Source organism: Humulus lupulus, chromosome 7 (genome assembly GCF_963169125.1).
Source record: "Humulus lupulus chromosome 7, drHumLupu1.1, whole genome shotgun sequence".
Lineage (NCBI taxonomy): Eukaryota > Viridiplantae > Streptophyta > Magnoliopsida > Rosales > Cannabaceae > Humulus > Humulus lupulus.
The window spans coordinates 59,598,791-59,620,890 of record NC_084799.1 but is presented as its reverse complement, the minus strand read 5'-3'; the positions used below and the strand labels follow the sequence as shown (position 1 = coordinate 59,620,890).

General features: G+C 44.1%; 1 protein-coding gene and 1 non-coding gene across 2 annotated transcripts; one reads left to right on the top strand and one right to left on the bottom strand.

Moving 5' to 3' along the window:
- Positions 1-397: 397 nt before the first annotated feature.
- LOC133791752 (uncharacterized) lies at positions 398-2,256 on the bottom strand. The gene is made up of 3 exons (XM_062229667.1): positions 2,252-2,256; positions 906-1,250; positions 398-686 (listed from the first exon to the last, which is right to left on the bottom strand). The coding sequence occupies exons 1-3, from the start codon at positions 2,254-2,256 to the stop codon at positions 398-400; spliced, it is 639 nt and encodes a 212-aa protein (XP_062085651.1).
- On the top strand, positions 1,989-2,095 carry LOC133792984 (small nucleolar RNA R71). Its single transcript, XR_009874449.1, has one exon. It is a non-coding gene; the product is annotated as a small nucleolar RNA R71 (small nucleolar RNA).
- Positions 2,257-22,100: the final 19,844 nt, after the last annotated feature.

Genomic DNA, 22,100 nt, shown 5'->3' with positions numbered 1-22,100 from the left:
TACAAAAATAATCCAAAAATTTTCCAAAATAATAAAAACCAAAACAAAACTTAAAAATTGTTCAAAACTGAAGCAAAACAACTAAAAGAATGGGATGCCTCCCAAAAGCGCTGTCGTTAACGTCATTTAGCCGGACGTTGAACTCTCTACACCTTTAACTTGGGTCAAGTCCACCCCTTGCATCCTTGAGAGCCATCATGTCATACGAGGGGAATTCCCTTCTACTGTTGAGCATATTGAAACTATCTCCAATGTCATCGAAACCTTCAAACTTGCCACACAATAATCTTTTCATACGACGTCGAACTGTTCAAAATCGTTCTTTGGTCTTCTTGTTCTTTTTATCAATTAAATCTTGACAATCATTCACCACGTCAACTCAACAACAGGTAGGAATTTAAGTTGTTGTAAAAACATTAAAACTTATTTCCTCATTTTGGACTCGCAACCTTAACTCCCCCTTTTGTACGTCGATTAAAGCTCGTCCTATGGCTAAGAATGGTCTTCCAAGAATGATTGGGACGTTGGCATCCTCCTCCATATCAAGTACAATAAAGTCTGCTGGGAAGATAAACTTGTCCACTTTTACCAAAACATCTTCAATAATACCCCGAGGATGTGCTATTGATCTGTCTGCCAACTGAAGAGTCACTGTTGTAGGTCTTGCTTCCCCAAGCTTCAATCTTCTGAACACAGAAAGCGGCATTAGATTAATGCTCGCCCCCAAATCACATAAAGCATTCATGCTCTCAAAATTCCCAATAGTGCAGGGTATTGTGAAACTCCCAGGATCTCTCAATTTTCTAGGAAGCTTCCTTTGCAGAATGGCGCTGCACTCTTCAGTGAGTTCCACCGTCTCATAATCCTCCATCTTCCTCTTCTTGGATAGTATTTCCTTCATAAACTTCACATAACTTGGCATTTTTTCAAGTGCCTCGGCAAAAGGTATGTTAATGTGAAGTTTTCGAAAAATTTCTAGAAACTTCGAAAATTGTTTGTCAAGTGTCTTCTTTTGAAGTCGCTGAGGATATGGAATCTTGATGCGGTGCTCATAACTCACTGGTGACTGATTCTTTTCAAGGTCTTCAATAACCTCTTCTTCTACCTTACCCTCATTCTCAACTTCAACTTTTGGTGCAGGTATAGACTTCTTGACTGGCTCTTCCAACTTCTTCCCACTCCTCAAAGAGATTGCATTGCACTGCTCTTTAGGATTCACCTCTATATTACTTGGAAAATTTCCTTGAGGCCTACTTTGTAACAAATTTTCCAATTGACCAACTTACATCTCAAGATTCCTGATGGATGAGCGAGTTTCTGTCATAAACTGTGTTTGAGTGTTGGTGAGAGTCAATAATGCAGCTTGCAATTCATTAGGCCTTTCAGGTGGAGCTTGATTCATTGACTGTTGAGGCCTAGGCTGTTGTGATGAAGAGCCTTGATGCATTGGTGGCTGAGGCATATTATTCTGAAATTGACCCTGAAACTGAGGTTGCTGGCCCTGATTATTCCTCCAAGAAAAATTAGGATGATTTCGCCACCCAGGATTGTAAGTATTGGCGAATGGATTATTTACTGGCCTCTGAAAGTTTCCCACTACTTGAACCTGAGCATGATCCATTGGAGTGTTATTATTCATACTGATAGGGAATTGATCGATAGAGTGAGAACCACCACACATTTCACACCTAACTGCCATTTGAACCGCATTAGCAGATACAGTGCTCTGTTGTTACTGTTTTGTCAAGGAGGCTACTTGTGCTATTAGAGCAGTGATTGCATCCAGCTCATGCACCCCAGCTACCTTTCTGACTCCTGATGATCTTTCCTCAGACCACTGATGATTGTTTGTGGCCATGTCCTCCAGCAGCTCATAAGCACCAGTTGCACTCTTGCTCATAAAAGTGCCACCCGCTGCAGCATCAATAATGGTTCTGGTTGTAGGACATAAACCATTGTAGAAATTATGTACTAACATCCACTGTTCAATGCCATGATGAGGACATCTTCTCAAAAGTTCCTTGAATCGTTCCCAAGCTTCATACAAAGACTCTCCATCATTCTGGCAAAAATTGTTGATCTCTCCCCTCAATTTAGCAGCTTTGGACGGAGGGAAGAATTTTGACAAAAATTTCTGAGCTAGATCTTGCCAGGTGACAATAGAGTTTGGTTGCAGTGAGTTCAGCCAACTTTTAGCTCTGTCCCTCAGAGAAAATGGGAAAAGCCTAAGTTTAATTACATCATCACTCACCCCATTGTATCTGAAGGTTCCACATAATTCCAGAAAATTAGACAAATGGGTGTGAGGATCTTCAGAAGGCAACCCATTAAATTGCACAGAGGATTGCACCATTTGTAGAATAGCTAGCTTGATTTCAAAATTGTTCGCCTCTACAGCTGGTGGGCGTATACTGTTTTGTACTCTCGTCAGAGTGGGCAGTACATAATCTCTCAGGCTCCTCTCAGCATTGTTCTGAGCCTGACCCCTTGTACAATTCCAGGAATTAGAACATTCCTGCCATCCCCATCATTCTGTGCCATCTTCACAGATTTCTGGGCCTCCCTCTTGTTCTTTCTGATTTGCTTGCAAGACTTTTCAATCTCAGGATTCAAAGGAACAAGACTGTCTGTTCCTCTTCTGCCACGAATATACCAAAATTCACCTAAGACAGACAAATTAAGCAACTAAACAGATTAGAAACAAGAGAAATTAAAATCAAATTAGAATAAAAATTAATTAGACTGATATTGATAATTATTTTCAGTCCCCGGTAACGGCACCCAAAACTTGTTGCGATATTTTTTTGCTATGCAAGGGCACACAGTCGCAATTTGTAATAAAATGGTAAAAACCAAGTATCGTCCTCAAGGACTGATTTATCAATTACCAGTCAATCAATTCCTCTTTCTATTTGATCTATTAAAATTTGTTGATTTTTTGTAAATACAGCAAGAGAAACTATAAAGTGCAGAAACAATAATTGAAAATTAAATGGAATAACAACTAATAGTAAACCTTTGATTTAACCACTGAAGAAACAATTAGGATATTTAATCTCATCAACTATCCTCCCTATTATTCCCTAATGCAAAGTATGAGTTCTTCTTCTTTTTACCTAATTCAATTAACAAGTTGATACAACAGCCTATAATCATACTATGAATTATAAACTCATCCTAGGTGACAATTTCCTATATTTCTATGGTAAATTGAACCACAAAGGTAGCATTAATCTTGACAACTTAATAAATAGTTACACAATTAATTCAGATACTTTCGTTCTAAATTAGAATTATGTCCAATATAACCACAGCAGATTTAAATCTCACTTCTCAGATTTTGACTTAAAAACATATATATATATATATGACTATAGATGGCCAATCAATAATCAGTCTATAAAAACAGGTTATATGGAATTGAAGAAGATTGAAGAAGAAGAGAATTGAAATTGCATTAGTTCATAATAGAGATTCGAGTGATTCAATTAAACATCCTAAACGGAAAATTAGTTCATAATCATAATGCTAATCACAACAAAAATTAAAGATAACATCAGAAAGTAGAAGAAAAACATGTAGATAGAAATACTCCAAGCCTTCAGCCTTCAAGCCAGAACTTCTCTCCCAGTCCGTACGTCCCCTTTCTTGTGTTTTTTTTTCATATTAAAACCTAGGATTCAATTTTTAAAAGAGGCAGGCCGCGGCATTACATGCACCATGCCGCGGCCCGTGTCTAAATTCCCGAGAGAAATGTTCTCTCCATGCCACGGCATTAGTCTGCCATGTCGCGGCCCGTGTCGACAAATTCTGGGTTGATGCCCATCTATGCCGCGACCTTCTCTAGCCATGCCGCAGCCCGAGGATCTCCTTCAAAACACTGGTTCTGTTTCACCACCTGGCCGCGGCTCTACTTTGCTCATGCCGTGGCCCTTAAGGGATTTCTCAATTTTTCAAGTTTTCATCCCAAAAATTCACCAACACTTCCAAATCATGTTGAGATCCATCCTTTCTCAAAATATGTTGAAAAACTTGGTTATTTCTTCCCTTTCTTTGACATTTTCCTCCAAGTGCTCAATTCTTCCTGATATTCACAAAGACAAACAAACAAAGCATAAACCCGCACTAAATGAAACAAAAACGAAATAAAAGACTACTTAAAACATCACCTAAACATGAAAAAAACTAGACTAAACAACCTCCATGCTGGAGGACACGAGCCACAAAAGGCTCCCCCATGTCATGATGCCTGAGTGAACTAGAGCCTTCTCTAGCCTCTTCAAACACGTGGGCCGCAGCATTTGAAGAACAAGGTCGTAGCTCGGGCCTCCGAAACCCAGAAAACATCATTTCTCTGCATATTTTCCTCGAACCTAAACCATAATTTCTCACCCCCAAACACCAATTCAACTTGGAATCAAGCCTACACTTCCCTTCAACATAACCCAAACATCACAACAAAACCACAAATAACTCCACACATTCAACAACACCCAAAATCAAACTCAGAACATGCAAACCTCTAATCCTAATAGAATTCAGAAAGAAGATCAAGTATAAAAGCTTACCTCTGAACTATATTCGACCTTGAGTTGATTCCCAAGTCTTCAAGCTACCAATCCACCAGTTCTTTAGCCTAAATCCTCAAGGTTTTCTCCAAACCTACAACACCATGAGAGAAAGAGGGAGAGAAAAAAAAACCTGATGGAGAGAGAGAGAGAGAGAGAGTCTTGAAGCTGAGTTTTCCTTATTTCCTTCTAAGTCTCTTTAGAATCTTAGCATCCTAAAGAGTCGAAGTCTATCCCTTACCAAAATTCCAAAATGCCACTTAAGTCTATCTAAATCCTCAAGTGTCACCAAGGGGAATATTATCATATGCCACATCCCGTTAATTCATTGAGTATTCCTATAAATCCCTGTTTAATCCCGACATGTCCAAATCATTACTAAACTACTACCCATTACCTGGTAAATCCCGAACAACAACTGTGTTCCCAAAATACCCCTAGGCTCCTCCCGAGCTGGGTATTCGACCCTGTTGTGACTATCTAGCTAAATTTCTCCCTAGGATCGTCTCAGATCACACATCACAAGTATATCACCACTCACTTGTGGTATCAATCACAATATACACAAATATTTCATTTATGCCCTCAACGGGAAAAAATTACAAATATGCCCCTAATAGCCAATTGGGGCCCACATGCATATCTAATTCATCATCCACCCCCCCCCCCCCCCGGTCTCGAATGAGATGGTGGAAGGATGGGTTCACGGTTAGGAGGTTGAATGGGCTCGGGTTCACGAGGGTGACCGGGACATGGTTGTAATGTCCCAAATTCCCTAATATGGCTTAGTGCCTGGATTAGAGGGCCACAATTGGTTTAATGCGTTATTATGTGATTATAAGCATGATTATGTGCATTATATTATTATATGGCTATATTTGTTTATTTATGTGCATGTATGTAATATATGGGTGAGGTCACATTATTATGTTATTATGTTTGAGTTATTCAGCATGAGACGATCCTAGGAAGCAAGTTAGTGGTTTTGTCATAACGGGGTTAATTACCGAGCTCGGGGTGAGCCTAGGGGTAATTTGGTGCTAATACATTAGCGGGGATGAGCGGGTAATGGGAAATGATTTGATAATTATTTGAGGATATTTGGAGTAACGGGAATTGGAGGACGTTAATTATGATTAACGGGGTAGGTGGAAATGACAAAATCACCCTTGGGTGGCTTTGAGGGTGTTAGATGGCCCTAGGGGTATTTTGGTCATTTTAGGCCATTAGATAAACATAAGCCAAGGGAAGGTTGAAGATTGAACCAAGGAAAAACATAGTTTTTCTCTTCTCTCTCTCTCGATCACCTTCTCTCTCTCACTCGGTTTGGATTTTGAAGCTAGGCTAGAAGATTAAAGCTTAAGGATTTCAGGCTTGAGAGTTTAGGATTAAGTTGCAGCAATTGAAGGTGTTAATTCATTGTTAAGGTAAAGATTTTAAGTTTAAACCTTGAGTTTTACTCTGTTTTTAAGGTTGTTTATAAGCTTGAGAGTTTGATCTTAGAATTGGGTATTTGATGGTATTTTGAGTGTTTCTAAGCTTAGCTTTTATTGCTGAATTGATGGTTATGTTGTGTTGGGGTTTGGTTTTAATATTGGGATTGTTGGGTTGTGTTCTTGGTTGAGTTTGAATTAAGGAAAATGCAAGGAAGCTAGGTTCGCGGGGTCAATTCGCGACCGTGTTCTTGGGTGCCGCGACTTGAGTGAACCCCAGAGCCTTGTTCAGGCTCTGTCTGCTAGGCGTGTCGCGACCCCCAAGGGCAAGTCGCAGCCCGCCCCTGGCACCCAGATAGGGGGCCAGTCTGTCTAGGAGACGTGCTGCGGCCCTTGGGGGCAGATTACGGCCTGCCTGTCTGTTTTTTGCCAGGCTTAGTTTTATTTAGTTTTAAGCGCGGGTATTCAAACCTTAAGGCTCAGGATTAAATCTACTACCCGATTTGGTAGGATTCGAGGTCCCGGGGGCTAGGACTTGGTCTGGGAATCTTTTATCACTCATTTTATTGATGGGATTTCATATTTTGTTATGATTAGGTGATCGCTAAAGGCATAAGGTCATGATCTTTCTCAAGGGTCATTTTTAACTTATTTTACGCTCAAGTCTGAGGTAAGAAAACTGCACCCATTATGTGCACACATGATTATTGTTGAAGCATGTTGATTGCTCTATACTTGGATATATGTTGCATTATGAATTCTTGAATGTATTGTTTTTCTAAGCAACACATTGACTTATTAGTCCAAAACGACAATGATGTTAAGTGCTGGTCGTGAAGCTCTAACTTATTAGTGAATATCAGCAATAGTAATGAGTGCAGGTCGTATGGAATTGACTTATGAGTCAAGAGTGGCAATAGCGTGTTGAATGCTGGTCGATATGATTAGATCTAATCAACAAGGGAATTATATGCTCGTCCGACCTTTTGGTCGAAGAAAACTAAAGCGCTTGGCTAGTCTATGGCTAGTTAATTAGAGCTAGAGCTAAAAGGCTCAGGTGACTTGATAGTCACATGGCTTAGGGCACAGGACCCCAGGATGTCTTATTAGTCATCTATAAAGGGCATAGAACCCCAGGATGTCTTATTAGTCATCTATTCAGGGCGCAAGACCCCAAGATGTATTATTAGTCATCTATCCAGGGCGCAGGACCCCAGAATGACTTAATAGTCACTAATCCAGTGCACAGGACCCCAGAATGACTTAACAGTCATCATCTGATTAGGGCTGCAAGCCCCAGAATGATCATTTATTAATACTTGTATACATGCAATAATAATTTTTCTTGTTGAGACTTGACTCGTGGGTGCTATGTGGTGCAGGTAAAGGGAAAGAAAAGCTTACCCAGCCTTGAGTGGAGAACTTAGGTGGCAACATGTACATATGCGGCTGCTTGACCACCACTGTCAAGGTGTTTCTTAGAGGAACTAGGGTTTAACCCTATTTTTTTCAGCTTAGGTCGGCGGGATTGTAAGTTTTGAATTTTAATGACCATTTTGGATTGTAAAGAACTTTGTAAACACTTTTATGGGATCTTGTTATACCCAGATTTCGAGCCATGGTAAATGTGACCTCGAAAGATTAGATTCGCAACAAATGGTCTCGTAAGGATTGGAGTATGCTCCAAGATTGTATATCGAACCTGCAAAGTACGATATATGACCTCGAGTGTGGTGGCCTCGAAACGATCGCGATCTCGAAAGGTAGCTCCGAGAACACACTCATCTTCAGGGACGACTTCGGATCAGGGGTCTCGAGCTCGATGTGCGTACGATCTCGAAAGCCACGTGAACTCGGGAGATGTCATTAGCTCGGACGACGACGGGACACCTGGGGGATTAAAGCCTTAGAGATGCGCAATAACCATCTTGAATATCTACAAGTATTATAAATATGAGATGTAATCCTCATTTATTAATGTAAATCCCCAAGAATCGTGGGATATTATTTTGTCAGTTATGCGTTTCCTGGTCTTCAGGGACGTTTCCTTTTATATCTGATTATAGGCATTTAAAGCCATTTATTTTATTCACAAAAGAGTAACTACCCAAAATATGTGGGATAGTATTCTGCATCCTTCTCTATAAATAGAGAGGCCATGCATCATTGTAAAGGACCAAAATTCTGATCCTGGAGAGAAAACTCTGAAGAATTCATGCTAAAGAATTTTCAGAGAAAATCTTAAGATTAATAACAGAGACTCGTGGACTAGGCAGATTTAACTGCTGAACCACGTAAAAATCGTGTGTTTGATTTGTTTTATTTCATTTGGCCATTGTCATTCATTGTTTATGTGCTCTTCCTTTATTGTTTGAAGAAAAACGGCGTCAACAGTTTGGTGCTTTCATTGAGAGCCTTAAGCATTCATTCCTGAAAAAGCCATGGCCACAAACAATCAGAACACCCCTGATGAAAGCTACCCAAGGCGTCCTGGAAAACAACCAAAGGAGAACCCAGATGCTGAGGAGAGAAGTGGGTCCTCTGATTCCCGGGGACCACCTCCACAACCAAGGGATGAGGACATGTACTACAATCCAGAGCGTTACGTTCCTATTGTAGAACTGGAAAACCGGCAATTGAAACAGCTGTTGGCAGAAGCCAACAAACGGAATGAGGAGTTGACTAGGATGGCCGCAGAGGCGCAGGTGGCTCAGCCCCCGCCTCCGCGCGAAAACCAAGTCCCTCCTCCAAGGGACGTGCATGTTCCTCCCCGGAGGCCCCGTGGACGTCCACAAAAAGATGCTGCCACAAGGAGGCTGACTCAACCTCCGGCACCAGCAGAGCCATCTGCTCCTCCTAGGCCCCAGAGGAGTACCCGAGCTCGGGTCCCACCTAATCCACCTGTGGAAGTGCCTGCAGGAACTGAGAATAACTGAACTCCTGCCAAGGCTCGGACTCAAGTTCCTGGTAGTGCACCGAACGCGACTGACCCATCTCGGGCAAATTCTGGACCCTCTAGGCCCAGGCAAGGGCGGTAGCCACCGTCGCCTATACGGTTCCCTCCGTCTCCCATAAGATATCCTTCACCTCCCCGCAGAAACGCTCAACCTGTTCGAGATCAGGATCAAGGGCGTACGGGGGATAGACAAGGACACAGGGAGACTTTCCAGGAGCGGAGAGGTGCACAATCTGAGAAAAGTCAGACATCTCGGTCTCGCACTGCGAAGACGAGGCGATATGGGAAGAAACCATCGCGAAATGACCGATCAATGAGTTTCACCAGTGATGAGTCCGGAGAGACCAGGTCCGTCAGTAAACACGACCGAGGTCGTAAAAATACTAGAAGCCGCAAGAATCGTCCTGACCTGCGAAATCATCTGAATCAGAGTAGGGGGAAGGGAGATCAGACAAATCCGGACCTGAGGAATCACCTGAATGGGCGTAGAGATCCCTCACGGAGATGCGAGCCTGGAATCATGATCAATGACTGTCAATTCCAGACAACACCTCCTACGGACCCAGTCCAAGAAAGGATCGATCAGCTCGAAAAAGCCTTTAGGCTTTTAAAGAATGAACGAGGGAGTGGTCGATATGAGGACTCTGATGAGGAGCTCGAGCCGTTTGCTCCACATATTTCTAACACTCACTTTCCTCAGGGGTTCCGGATTCCTCATGTCCCAGCGTTTGAAGGAAAAACCGACCCATGTAGCCACCTAAGTACATTCAACACTATTATGAGAGCTAGTAACGTGGGTTACGAGCTCAGGTGCATGTTGTTTCCAACGTCATTGGCAGGACCTGCCAAGAGTTGGTTCGAAAAGTACAAGAGACACTCGATAACTTCATGGGATCAGTTGTCTAGAGACTTCAAGAAGCAGTTCCGAGCTATGATGGGAGTCAGACCAGAGGCATCCACTTTGACTAACGTCCGACAACAGCCGGGCGAAACACTGAAAAGCTACCTGACAAGATTTAATCTAGAGGTCGCCCGAGCTCGAGATGTGGATGACAGTGGGCACCTTATGGCTATCCGAGATGGTGTTTTACCCGGAAGTGCCCTTTGGGATGACATGCAAGGGAAACCGGTAAGGTCAATAACCGAGTTTAACAAACGAGCGCAGAGGTTTGTCAATGTAGAGGAGGCGAGGTCAACGCTCAAGGCGACCTCGCAGACCGAAACTACAACGATAAACATCAACTCCGCCTCAACCTCGGCTGACCCGGCAGCTCCACAGCCTACCTCGGAGAATCCCTCCAAGAGGATAAAGAGCGAGGGAAATAACCCCGAAGCTGAAGGAGGAAAGAAAAAGAAAGGAGAAAGGCATTTCTCCGTGTATAAAGTGCACACCGAGCTCAACGAGTCCCGGGAAAACATATACCTGGCTAATGAAAACCAGGTCCCCTTCAGGCGTCCGGACCCAATGAGAAATCAAAAATCCAAGAGGGATTCCAGTAAGTATTGCCGGTTCCACAGAGACACCGGACACACGACTGATGAATGTCGACAGCTGAAGGACGAGATCGAAGGGTTGATCTCGAGAGGTTATTTCCGGCAGTATGTCAAAAACCAGAGTACTGGACAAAATACTGCGAGCCAGAGAGTAGCCGCGCCTTCGACGGCACAAAATAATAACTCCCGATCTCGGGAAGAAGACAGGCCCCCGCCGATAGATGGAGAGGACGTAATAACCATCTCGGGAGGGCCTCATCTCACAGGAGGAGGCAGAAATGCTCAAAAGAGATACGTTAACGAGCTGAAGACAGGGGATGGGTCTCCTTATGAACCCGAACCTAGGGCACCGAAGAGCCAAAGGATTGAAATACAACCGATAACCTTCACTGAGGAGGACGCTTCCCATGTTCAGTTCCCTCATCATGATCCATTGGTTATTACTCTTCAGCTTGCCAACAAGAGAGTCCGCCGAGTTCTCATAGACAATGGGAGCTCAGTCAACATTCTTTATAAAGCGACCCTCGAGAAAATGGGACTCTCCCTTCCCGACCTGAAGGCATGTGCAACTACTTTGTACGGCTTTTCAGGAGAAGGGACTGCCTGTATGGGATCCATTGAACTCCCTGTGACCTTGGGAGACTATCCAGTCTTGGTGACCAAGACAATGGAGTTCGTGGTGGTAGATTTACCATCTGCCTACAATGTACTGCTCGGGAGACCCGCCCTGGTTGGGCTGGGGGCAGTTTCATCTGTGAGGCACCTGGCCCTTAAGTTCCCAACCCCAAGCGGGGTCAGGACATTAAAAGGAGATCAATTGGCAGGAAGGGAGTGCTATAGCATTTCTTTGAGGGGAAAGAAACAAACGAGCGCTCAAACACTCGTTATCATACAAAATAAAGACGGAACAGTCTTAGAAATTGATGAGGAGATCGATCCAAGGGTTGAGGAGAAAGTTGACCTCAAACCTTTGGAGGAGCTCGAAGAAATTCAGCTCGAGGAAGCTGATCCCTCGAAGAAGGTGAAGGTCGGAAAACACCTCCGAGACGAGGCAAAATAGCAATTAATTAACTTTCTGAAGAAAAACCAGGATGTCTTCGCATGGTCACACTCAGACATGGTGGGGATAAGCCCGAATGTAGCGAGCCACGCATTGAACATAGACAAAAGCTTTCCCCCGAAGCAACAAAAGCGAAGAAAGCTGGACGAAGACAGAAAGAAAGCATTAAAGGAGGAAGTTGACAGGTTAAAAGCAAACCATTTCATTAGGGATGCCTTTTACCCTGACTGGGTAGCCAATCCAGTGTTGGTCCCAAAGCCCAATGGGACGTGGAGAACCTGTATTGACTACTCGGATCTCAACAAAGCTTGCCCAAAAGACTGTTTTCCGCTGCCAAGAATTGATCAGCTCGTGGATGCCACGGCGGGGCATGGCTTGATGTCATTCATGGATGCATATTCTGGATATAACCAGATTCCCATGCATGCCCCTGACCAAGAACATACGAGCTTCATCACAGATAAAGGGCTATACTGTTATAATGTTATGCCATTTGGGCTCAAGAACGCTGGAGCTACATATCAGCAGCTCGTAAACATGATGTTTTCAGAGCAAATAGGGAACAACATGGAAGTTTATGTTGATGACATGCTTGTAAAGTCTCAACTTAACAAGAACCATGTTGATGACCTCGAAGAGTGCTTTGGCATGCTCAGAAAATACAACATGAAGCTAAATCCTCATAAGTGCACTTTTGGGGTATCTTCGGGAAAATTTCTGGGTTTCATTGTCAACTCTCGTGGAATCGAGGCTAATCCCCACAAAATAAAGGCCCTGATTGATATGCCTTCACCTCAGAAGCATAAAGATGTCCAAAGCTTGACTGGCAGGATGGCCGCCCTGAGCAGATTCATCTCGAAGTCAACGGATCGTGGCCTTCCATTCTTCAACTTATTGAGAGGAAGTAAGAAGTTTGAATGGATAAAGGAGTGCGAGCTAGCCTTTCAGGAGCTCAAAAGACACCTCGCTGAACCACCCATCCTGTCAAAACCCGAAACGAGAGAAGTATTGTACCTATACCTCTCAACCACCGAACACGCGATAAGCGCGGTGCTCCTTCGAGAGGAAGAGAGGGTGCAGAAACCCATCTATTACATCAGTAAGAGATTACTGGGGGCAGAGTCAAGGTATCCATTGATGGAGAAACTCGCCCTCAGTTTAATCCACTCATCTCGCAAGCTCCGCCCCTACTTTCAGGCACATCCCATCCATGTACTGACAGATCAACCACTTAGGCAAGTCCTGTCTAAACCAGAGGCGTCAGGTCGACTCCTTAAATGGGCTGTTGAGCTCGGACAGTTCGAGATCACCTACCATCCAAGAACGACCATTAAGGCACAAGCCTTGGCAGACTTTATAGTGGAGTGCACTGGTATAGCCGACGACGAGGTAATAACCACGGCCCACGAGCTGTGGAAACTTTACGTCGACGGCTCGTCAAATGAAAATGGAGCGGGGGCAGGAGTTATTCTGATCACTCCTGCAGGGAGAAAATTTCACTCTGCTTTAAGATTTGGCTTTAAAGCATCTAATAATGAAGCTGAGTACGAGGCTCTACTCGCGGGACTACGAATAGCAAAAGAGCTCAAGGCCAAAGCTATACATTGCTACAGCGACTCCCAGCTCGTGGTTAATCAAATCTTGGGAGAGTACCAGGCTCGTGGCACAAGAATGGAAGCTTATCTGGAGAAGGCAAAATCCGCATTGGAGTATTTCAAATTTTACGCAATCGAACAGGTTCCCCGAGAACAAAACTCAAATGTAGATGCCTTAGCTCGACTCCACTTCCGCCGAAAATGAAGAGCTGAATGTTGTACCCGTAGAACACCTATCAGCACCCAGCATTACTGAGCCAGACGAGGAAGATGTGTGTATGATTGAAACAGAACCGGCCTGGATGAGTCCAATAGTTGATTATCTCGAAAATGGAATTCTTCCAAAAGATCGAAACCAGGCTCGAAAATTGATGTATCAACTTCCTCGTTACACCATTTTGGATGGAAAGCTATACAGAAGAGGATATTCCATGCCGCTGCTTAGATGTGTAACCCCTCCCGAAGCAAAGAAGATCATTGAAGAAATTCATGAAGGGTTCTGCGGAGACCACACCGGGGGGCATAGCCTGTCCAAGAAGATCATACGCCAAGGATATTTCTGGCCAACTATTAAAACAGATTCTTTCGAGTATGTGAAAAAGTGCGACAAATGCCAGAGATTCGCAACGATACCCCGAGCTCCACCTTCCGAACTGACCATGTTGACATCCCCATGGCCTTTCGCAGTATGGGGCATCGACCTCATAGGCTCTCTCCCAACTGGAAAAGGCGGAGTGAAATATGTTGTAGTCGCTGTTGATTACTTCACGAAATGGACGGAGGCTGAACCATTGGCGACCATAACTTCGAAAAAGGTCCTTGATTTCGTGGCAAAGAACATCATATGCCGATACGGAGTACCGAGAAAGATCGTATCCGATAACGGAACCCAGTTCGATTGCGACTTATTCACCAACTTTTGTGAAAAGAACGGCATAATAAAGAGTTTTTCATCAGTGGCTCATCCTCAAGCGAATGGTCAGGTCGAAGCTGTTAACAAAACTCTCAAGAGTTCTCTAAAGAAAAAGTTGGAAGAAGCCAAGGGACGATGGCCCGAGGAATTACCTCAAGTCCTTTGGGGGTATAGGACCACAGCTCGGACCTCAACAGGGCATACCCCGTTCTCTCTAGCATACGGCTGCGAGGCAATGTTTCCCATCGAGGTCAAAATCCCAACGATTCGAACTCAGATTTACGATCAAAGTTCCAATCACACTCAGCTCGAAGAAACCCTAGACTTTATTGATGAAAAAAGAGAAGAGGCTCAGCTGAGAAACGCTGCTTACAAGCAACGAACTACACGATATTTCAATAAGAGGGTTCGAGATCGAAAGTTCAAAATGGGAGATCTGGTATTAAGACGCGTATTCGTGGAAACCCGAGATCCAGCAGCTGGAGTGCTCGGGCCGAACTGGGAAGGACCATACCAGATAGAGTCAGTCATCCGACCTGGTGTGTACAAACTTGCGAGATTGGATGGGAGCCTGATACCGCGAGCATGGAATGGCGAACACCTTAGACCTTACTATCAATAGTGTAGGAAGTGTTGCCTGTAACCATGAATTTCTATTTGTACTAGTTTGTTTGTTTGTTTTTGAATTTCATCAAATAAAAGGTCTATTTTGTTCCATATGTAATTTCTTTTTATTTTTGCAATCTCTCTTAATTTAATAACCTATGGTCACACTCATAGGATATTAAGGGGGCATCATTGGTATATATACCATCAGATTAAAAAATAAAATATATATATTTATATGAAGTATTTGGAGATAACCAAGTACGCGAGCTTAGATAGTTCGGACATAACCGACTTATCAAAAAGATAAAAGTATTTGGAGATAACCAAGTACGCGAGCCTAGATAATTGAGTTATCAAAAAGATAAAAGTATTTGGAGATAACCAAGTACGCGAGCCTAGATAACTGAGTTATCAAAAACATATGAAGTATTTGGATATAACCAAATACGCGAGCTTAGAAAGTTCGGACAAAACCGAACCACCAAAAACCTAAAACGTTTGGAGTTAACCAGATGTGCAAACTTAACAGGTCTGGAACCAGCCAAAAAATTGATCGATGATAAGTAGGAGCCTAAACCTATCACGAGACAAGTCGAGATCGAGGCTGGAATATCTTAAGAGAAAAATAGTTTCAAACTCTTAACCTCGGAACAAAAACTGAGGATGAGGAAAAGTGACTAAACAAAAAAAGATATAACCAGATCATTCACATTACATACAATATAAGTACTTTTGAGTTCATGGTTAAAGTAATGTCCGACCTTGATAAGTAACGAGGTCGGAAGCGGATAATTCGAATAAACTATGCATGAATGCATCGAATTTCGAGCCTAAATCCAAACTATGTTTGTATGAATAAATAAACATAACCGGTTCATCAATATAAAAATATGCAAAATATTTCGAGCCAAGAAATGTAAAGCATATAAAAGAATGGTAAAAGAAATTGTATCAGCCCCGTGGGCATATATTAAAATAATTACAGAAATAAGGGGACGCAGCCCCGATAATTGATCTCCCCGAGGTCAGATTCAAGGAAGAGGAGTCTCCTTGGCCTTCTCAGCATCAGTAGCACCTGACCCCCCAGGACGACTAGCATGACTATCCTCTGGAGCTTCCTCTGAAACGGTGCCCGGAGCAGCCTTTTCCTTCTCGAGCTGCTCAGCCTTCTACTTCTCGAGCTGCTCAGCCTTCTCCTTCTCAAGCTGTTCAGCCTCTTCCTTCTCGAGCCGAGCATTCCATCGTTCAAGAAGCGGTGCCTCGTGGGGACCTAAGAAGCTGGTGTCCAACTCTTCGTTATAAGCCCACATCCGGTACATGGCTGAGTCGACCGCCTTTTCCTTCTTTTCTTTGTACTCGGCAAGAAGGCGAGTTTTGGCATCCTCTATGATGTCGAAGGTGGCGGCCTTGTCCTCTTCAAGCTTCTTATTGGTCTCCTAAAGCTGGGTGTTATCTTTCTTTTGCTCCTCGAGTTCAGCTCTCAGCTTTCCGAGCTCCTTGGCCATGTCCTCACGCTCCTTAACCACTGCCTCGAGCTTAGCATTCGCCGCCTTCAGATCATCGTTCGCTCTAAGGTGGAGGTCCTTCGCCTCTTGAGCATGAGTCCTGCTCGAATGGATCTCATTGTTCAGCTCGTAATTGAGTTGGGCAGTGAAGGCAAGAGCCTGAAAAAAGGAAGAAACCACAATTAGCCTCAGGTCAGTATGAATGTAAGCAAAAGGAAGATAGAAGAATACTTACCGCAGCAGTGTGCTCGATACTCTTCTCATAAAGGACAGTACGGTCTCGGGTTCCGGTTAAGCACTGCCACTGGGGAGCTTCGAAACTGCCATAGCTCTGGCCGATCGGGGACATGACATCCAAGATCAGCGTAGATCCGTGAGGTCCAGCAGCATTGTCCACCACATATGAGTCCATATGGGTGGAGATTGTTAGCTTCTGAGCTCGAGAAGTAGAAGGTCTTCTGGAAAGTTGAGCAGAAGACGTTTCACCCACCACGAGAGGTTGGGACTCAACAATGGCAGGGGCACCAACCAGTGAAGCCGGTGCAACTGCGGAGACGACGACCTGCGAGGATGGCATTGTCGTGGAGGCCCTGGCCTGGACAGTCGACGCAGCCACAGAGCTCGAAGCCGGTGGGGCAAGGGGAGGTGTCTGCTTGGATCTCTTGGAGCCTTTGCCCGGCTGGCCGGTCTTCAGTGACCCCGCCCTAGGGCGTTTGCTCCTCTTGGCGCCTGCATTGTCGATAAGGGTGTCAAGGTCGGAGTCCATCTCGCCTGCACAAGTCACAACACAGTGAGTCAGTAAAAGAGAAGTATACACCAAGTTATTTCAGTATCACAGACATATAGAGTGATGATAGAAGAAACCTAACTGGAACTCTCCCTCGAGCTCGAGCTTGGGTACCATGAAATTCCCCCGTCTTCAGAGGAGGCGGGGGGAATGCCTTCCCTATAAGTAGGTGATAACCTCGAGAGGTCCCTATAATCATTGGTCCCATACTGCACAGCTATCCCATTCCACACCTCGTCTGTGGTGTACATGGTGTCGTATTTCCCGAGCCCACTATCAAACCTATGGACACAGTCATCTACCCAACTCCACATGTAGAAGTGGTATCTATCCTGTGGGCACGAGACTAACCTATTGGGCCTGTGTTTTAGTAAAGTGGGGGACCACATTCGCGAAGTAGGAAGGGTTTTACCTTCATCTGAGTCCGAGCTCGAGGCTTCATCGTTGGCTTCATTCCCAGAACGCGGACTTCTCAAGCGAACTGGGAGTGGTGTCTTCCTTTCTCTCCTCGGAGGAAGGGCGCCTGTGGGCAGTGGCACCTCCTCCCAGTGTTCATATTTTTTACTGGACCAGTCAGAGGTTGACTGGCCCTCTCCCAACAACCCGCAAGCTCGGAGCTTGTCCTCGTGTAATAGATACGAGAGAGATCTCCTGCCATAAGGGAGTCAGAGCAAGGCTTCTCTGTGCCTCGTCATCGCTTTAGTAGGGGTGGGACGCTTAAAATTAGCTGAAAAGCGAAGCACATTTCAACTAAATATGGATTTAAGAACTAAATTCTCGAGCTCAGGAATAAAAGTAACGAGAATACTTACGGATCTGCCTGAACGAATAATGTCGAGACGGGGACAGACCATCTGTCCAAAAGAAGGCTCTCTTGAAATCAGGCGGGTGGTTGGGAAGGTCCCCAAAAACCTTCGTCTCCTTGGGGTAGCTCGAGAGGTAGTAAAAGCCATCCCCTCCCCGAGCTCAGGAGGGGTTACTTTTTAAACAAAAAAGATATAAAATCTCTTGAGGTGAAGGTCCTTCCCACCCCAGCTCGTGGTACAAGGACCTCAAGGCAGACAGCACCCTGTACGAATTGGTATTGAGTTGGAACGGAGCCAACCCAACGAAATCAATAAAGTCTTTGAAAAAAGACTTCAAAGGCAGCAATGCTCCTGCCTTCATATGTTCTTGGCTCCATGCCGCATATTTCACTGTGGCGTCACGGCCGCCAGGAGCGAAGCAACTCCGTTCTTGACCAGTCGGAGGTCGACACTTCAAGGTGCCTGACAAACTAAGGCCATGGAAAGCCAGGATTTCAGATATTTGACTGGTTGTGGTAACCGTGCTCCAGTAAAGCTCGGCCTCGAACATCTCTCTCCTCGGCTGTGAGGTGGAAGGTTCCCCCATTAATGAAAATTTGAGCTCTCCGGGGGGGTATGCGACAGTAACCTTTAAAGCAGGATCGAGAGGAATCGGCCTAGGGCCTGAATTCGATTCCGGATAGATGGCCTCCCGAAGAACTCTCCTCTTCCCCTCGATGACTTCGTCTATCTGACAGCGGTAGTGAGCTCGAATGTCTTCTTGCTCGCGTGCAAGCTCGTATTCTCTTATCCGACGTTGGTTCCGGGCGAAGAGCGATTCTGGGCTCGGAGATTTTGGCTCGTAAGGGATTGCCCACAATGACCCCCACCGTCTTTCCAGATTCTGTGACATCTAACGAGAAAGAAAAAATGGTGAGGGCCATGCATGCAAGAATCACGAGCTCGATGGAATGAGCTCGGAAATTTAGGAACGAGACTAAATACTAAGACCCTTATTGAAGAGTCAGGGGCGTGTATTCCACGAAAGAAAAAAGGAGCGTGGATAATTTTTTTTGAAAATCCCGAAATTCAAGGGAAAGAGGAATGGTGGTTAACCAGGAAAGGCGTCTTTGGGTTTCGTGCATTTGTCAAGGCCCGTGTTTTTACCCGAAAACTTAGTGTACAAGAAACGTTGCCTAAAAATTGTAAAACCCAGAAAATGGGAACCACACTCAAACGTCAAAACTGGGTATAAACCAGAGACGAAAATCCAGAATGAAAATCTAGAAAGCATAAAAGCCTATCGGATCAAAACCTCCTATCGTATCATGCTAAGGACGTAAACTAGCATACACAGCAAGAACATTTTAAATAGAAACTGGCAAAGTGGAAAATAAAAATGGCATACTTACACAGTAATGGCGATTGCAGAGAGATTGTCGATTGAAGAAGAGGTTGCAAGAAAGAGCTCACTGATTCGAACAGACCAGGATTCCTGTGTTTCTTTGATCGAGAAAACATGCACAGAGTAGGAACTTTGCAAAGAGGTCTCTGGGTTTGTTTTTCTTTTCTTGCTTATGGCGAATGAAGATAAAAGTGAAGAAGATGAAGAGTGGGGTCTTGTATATATAGGTGGGGAAAAGGAATTAATCAGGAGCGTCGAATGAAATCCTCACTAGATCGAACGGATGAGGACCACTGACAAGAAGGCGCCGAAAAGTTGTCAGACGGACGATCGTGGGCGTGTTTCCAAGGTACTCAAGTACCTAAAGTGAGCAATACCCAGCTGACGCGTGTCCATTTTCAAGAGTGTATGACGGTACAGTTCTCAAAGAAAGTAGTTCAAACGTTTCCTTCTCTTAGGATTCGAACAAATACTTTTGAGGGGGCAAGATGTTATACCCAGATTTCGAGCCATGGTAAATGTGACCTCGAAAGATTGGATTCGCAACAAATGGTCTCGTAAGGATTAGAGTATGCTCCAGGATTGTATATCGAGCCTGCAAAGTATGATATATGACCTCGAGTGTGGTGGCCTCGAAACGATCGCGATCTCGAAAGGTAGCTCCGAGAACACACTCATCTTCAGGGACGACTTCGGATCAGGGGTCTCGAGCTCGATGTGCGTACGATCTCGAAAGCCACATGAACTCGGGAGATGTCATTAGCTCGGACGACGACGGGACACCTGGGGGATTAAAGCCTTAGAGATGCGCAATAACCATCTTGAATATCTACAAGTATTATAAATATGAGATGTAATCCTCATTTATTAATGTAAATCCCCAAGAATCGTGGGATATTATTTGGTCAGTTATGCGTTTCCTGGTCTTCAGGGACGTTTCCTTTTATATCTGATTATAGGCATTTAAAGCCATTTATTTTATTCACAAAAGAGTAACTACCCAAAATATGTGGGATAGTATTCTGCATCCTTCTCTATAAATAGAGAGGCCATGCATCATTGTAAAGGACCGAAATTCTGATCCTGGAGAGAAAACTCTGAAGAATTCATGCTAAAGAATTTTCAGAGAAAATCTTAAGATTAATAACAGAGACTCGTGGACTAGGCAGATTTAACTGCTGAACCACGTAAAAATCGTGTGTTTGATTTGTTTTATTTCATTTGGCCATTGTCATTCATTGTTTATGTGCTCTTCTTTTATTGTTTGACGAAAAATGGCGTCAACAGATCTCATGTACAGTTAAATATTTTAAATAAAATATATCCATTCCTTTTGACCAAAATTTTAACCCTGGCCATTAATAAAACTTAGATGCAAGTTTATGGTCTAATGACTCGTTTAGTGAGTTAAGCACTATTTAAAGTACACAGTGTAACGGTCCTAACCAACCAGGGAATTACAACTTGGTATGAGAGCGTGCCAAGGTTTAGGGTTCCTATAGACCGGCTGGGCATGTACACTCTCCACTGAAGACAAGATCGACTCATGGTTCGGTAACTATTGATGTGGCTATGTATTTAAATGCTTAAATAGAATATATATGCTTTACCTGCATGCATGAGATAGACTAATAGGGCTGGCCCTTGACTGCTGCGTGATAAGCAAGGACGTGCTTATTAACACAGATATTGCTATAACATGCTTATTAGAATCATTAATTGTTAATTGTTGAGTGTCAAATGTTAATTGTCATGTGCTTATGAATCGACATGCTTATTAGCATGAATGTTGAACGTGGATGAATTTTTGCTTGATCTTGCTCCGTGAGGCGGCAAGAGGTTTAGTTATCACTACCTAACAAGACGTATTGATTATTGCAGCAAGGTATAAGTTGAAAGTATGTTTCAAGACAAGTAGATTCATCAGCTGGCCAGGATGATCAGGGCCAGAATGATATACAGGATCCGGATAATGACTAGGGTCAGACCACTCAGCCAGCTCCTGTGAACTGGCAACAGAAGCTTGTTGATTTACAAGCCAGAGCAATGAGGCAAGAAGAAGAAATAAGCTTCCTAAGACAACAATAGGTTCCTGCAGAGAACATTTTATCAGAGGCACCACCTGTAGTGGTGCCAACAGTTGAGCAGTCGTCAGAGGCTGGGAATAAATGGGAACCTCTTTGTGAAAGGTTTAGGAAACAACACCCTCCTATTTTTTAGGGTAGTGCAGATCCAGCTAAGGTCGAGCAGTGGATGAGCATGGTTACCACCATCCTATACTTTATGAGGGTGTTTGGAACTGACAGGGTGGATTGTTCCACATATATGTTTCAGGAGGATGCCCGAATTCAGTGGGAAGTGATATCCCAGACTAGAAATGTTAATGCCTTGAGTTGGGAAGAGTTTCAGACTCTGTTCAATGAAAAGTACTATAATGATGCTATCACGGCTACAAAATCTAAAGAGTTCAGCAAGCTATTTTAGGGATGTTTGTCAGTGATTGAATATGCCTCAAAGTTTGACAGATTGGAAAAGTTTGCAATGGAACTAGTGCCCACTGATGGGACCACGAAGGAGAGATTTCTCCAGGGACTACAACCTAGGATATCCTGTGATGCTCGTATTACCACTGTGTATGGAGTGACTACTTATGCACATGTGGTTGAGAAGGCACTCATAGCTGAGAGCGCAGAGAACAAGATATGGTGGGATAATGCATCCAGGAGAGAATTTAGGAGGGTGGGACCTCCATTTATGGGTTCAAGTAGAGGCTGAGGACCCAGTGATCAGAAAAGGAAGGCTCCTGATGCCTTCCCAACTCCAGGCCTTGATAGGAGACCACGTGGTATTACAATGAGCCGCTAGAGCGGCAATGAGGTCTGTAGGACTTTTCCTGAGTGCCCTAGATGTAAGAGGTGTCATCTAAGGGAGTGTCAAGAAAGAGCTTGCTTTTTATGCGGGGTAGTGGGACATTTAAGGAAAGATTGCCC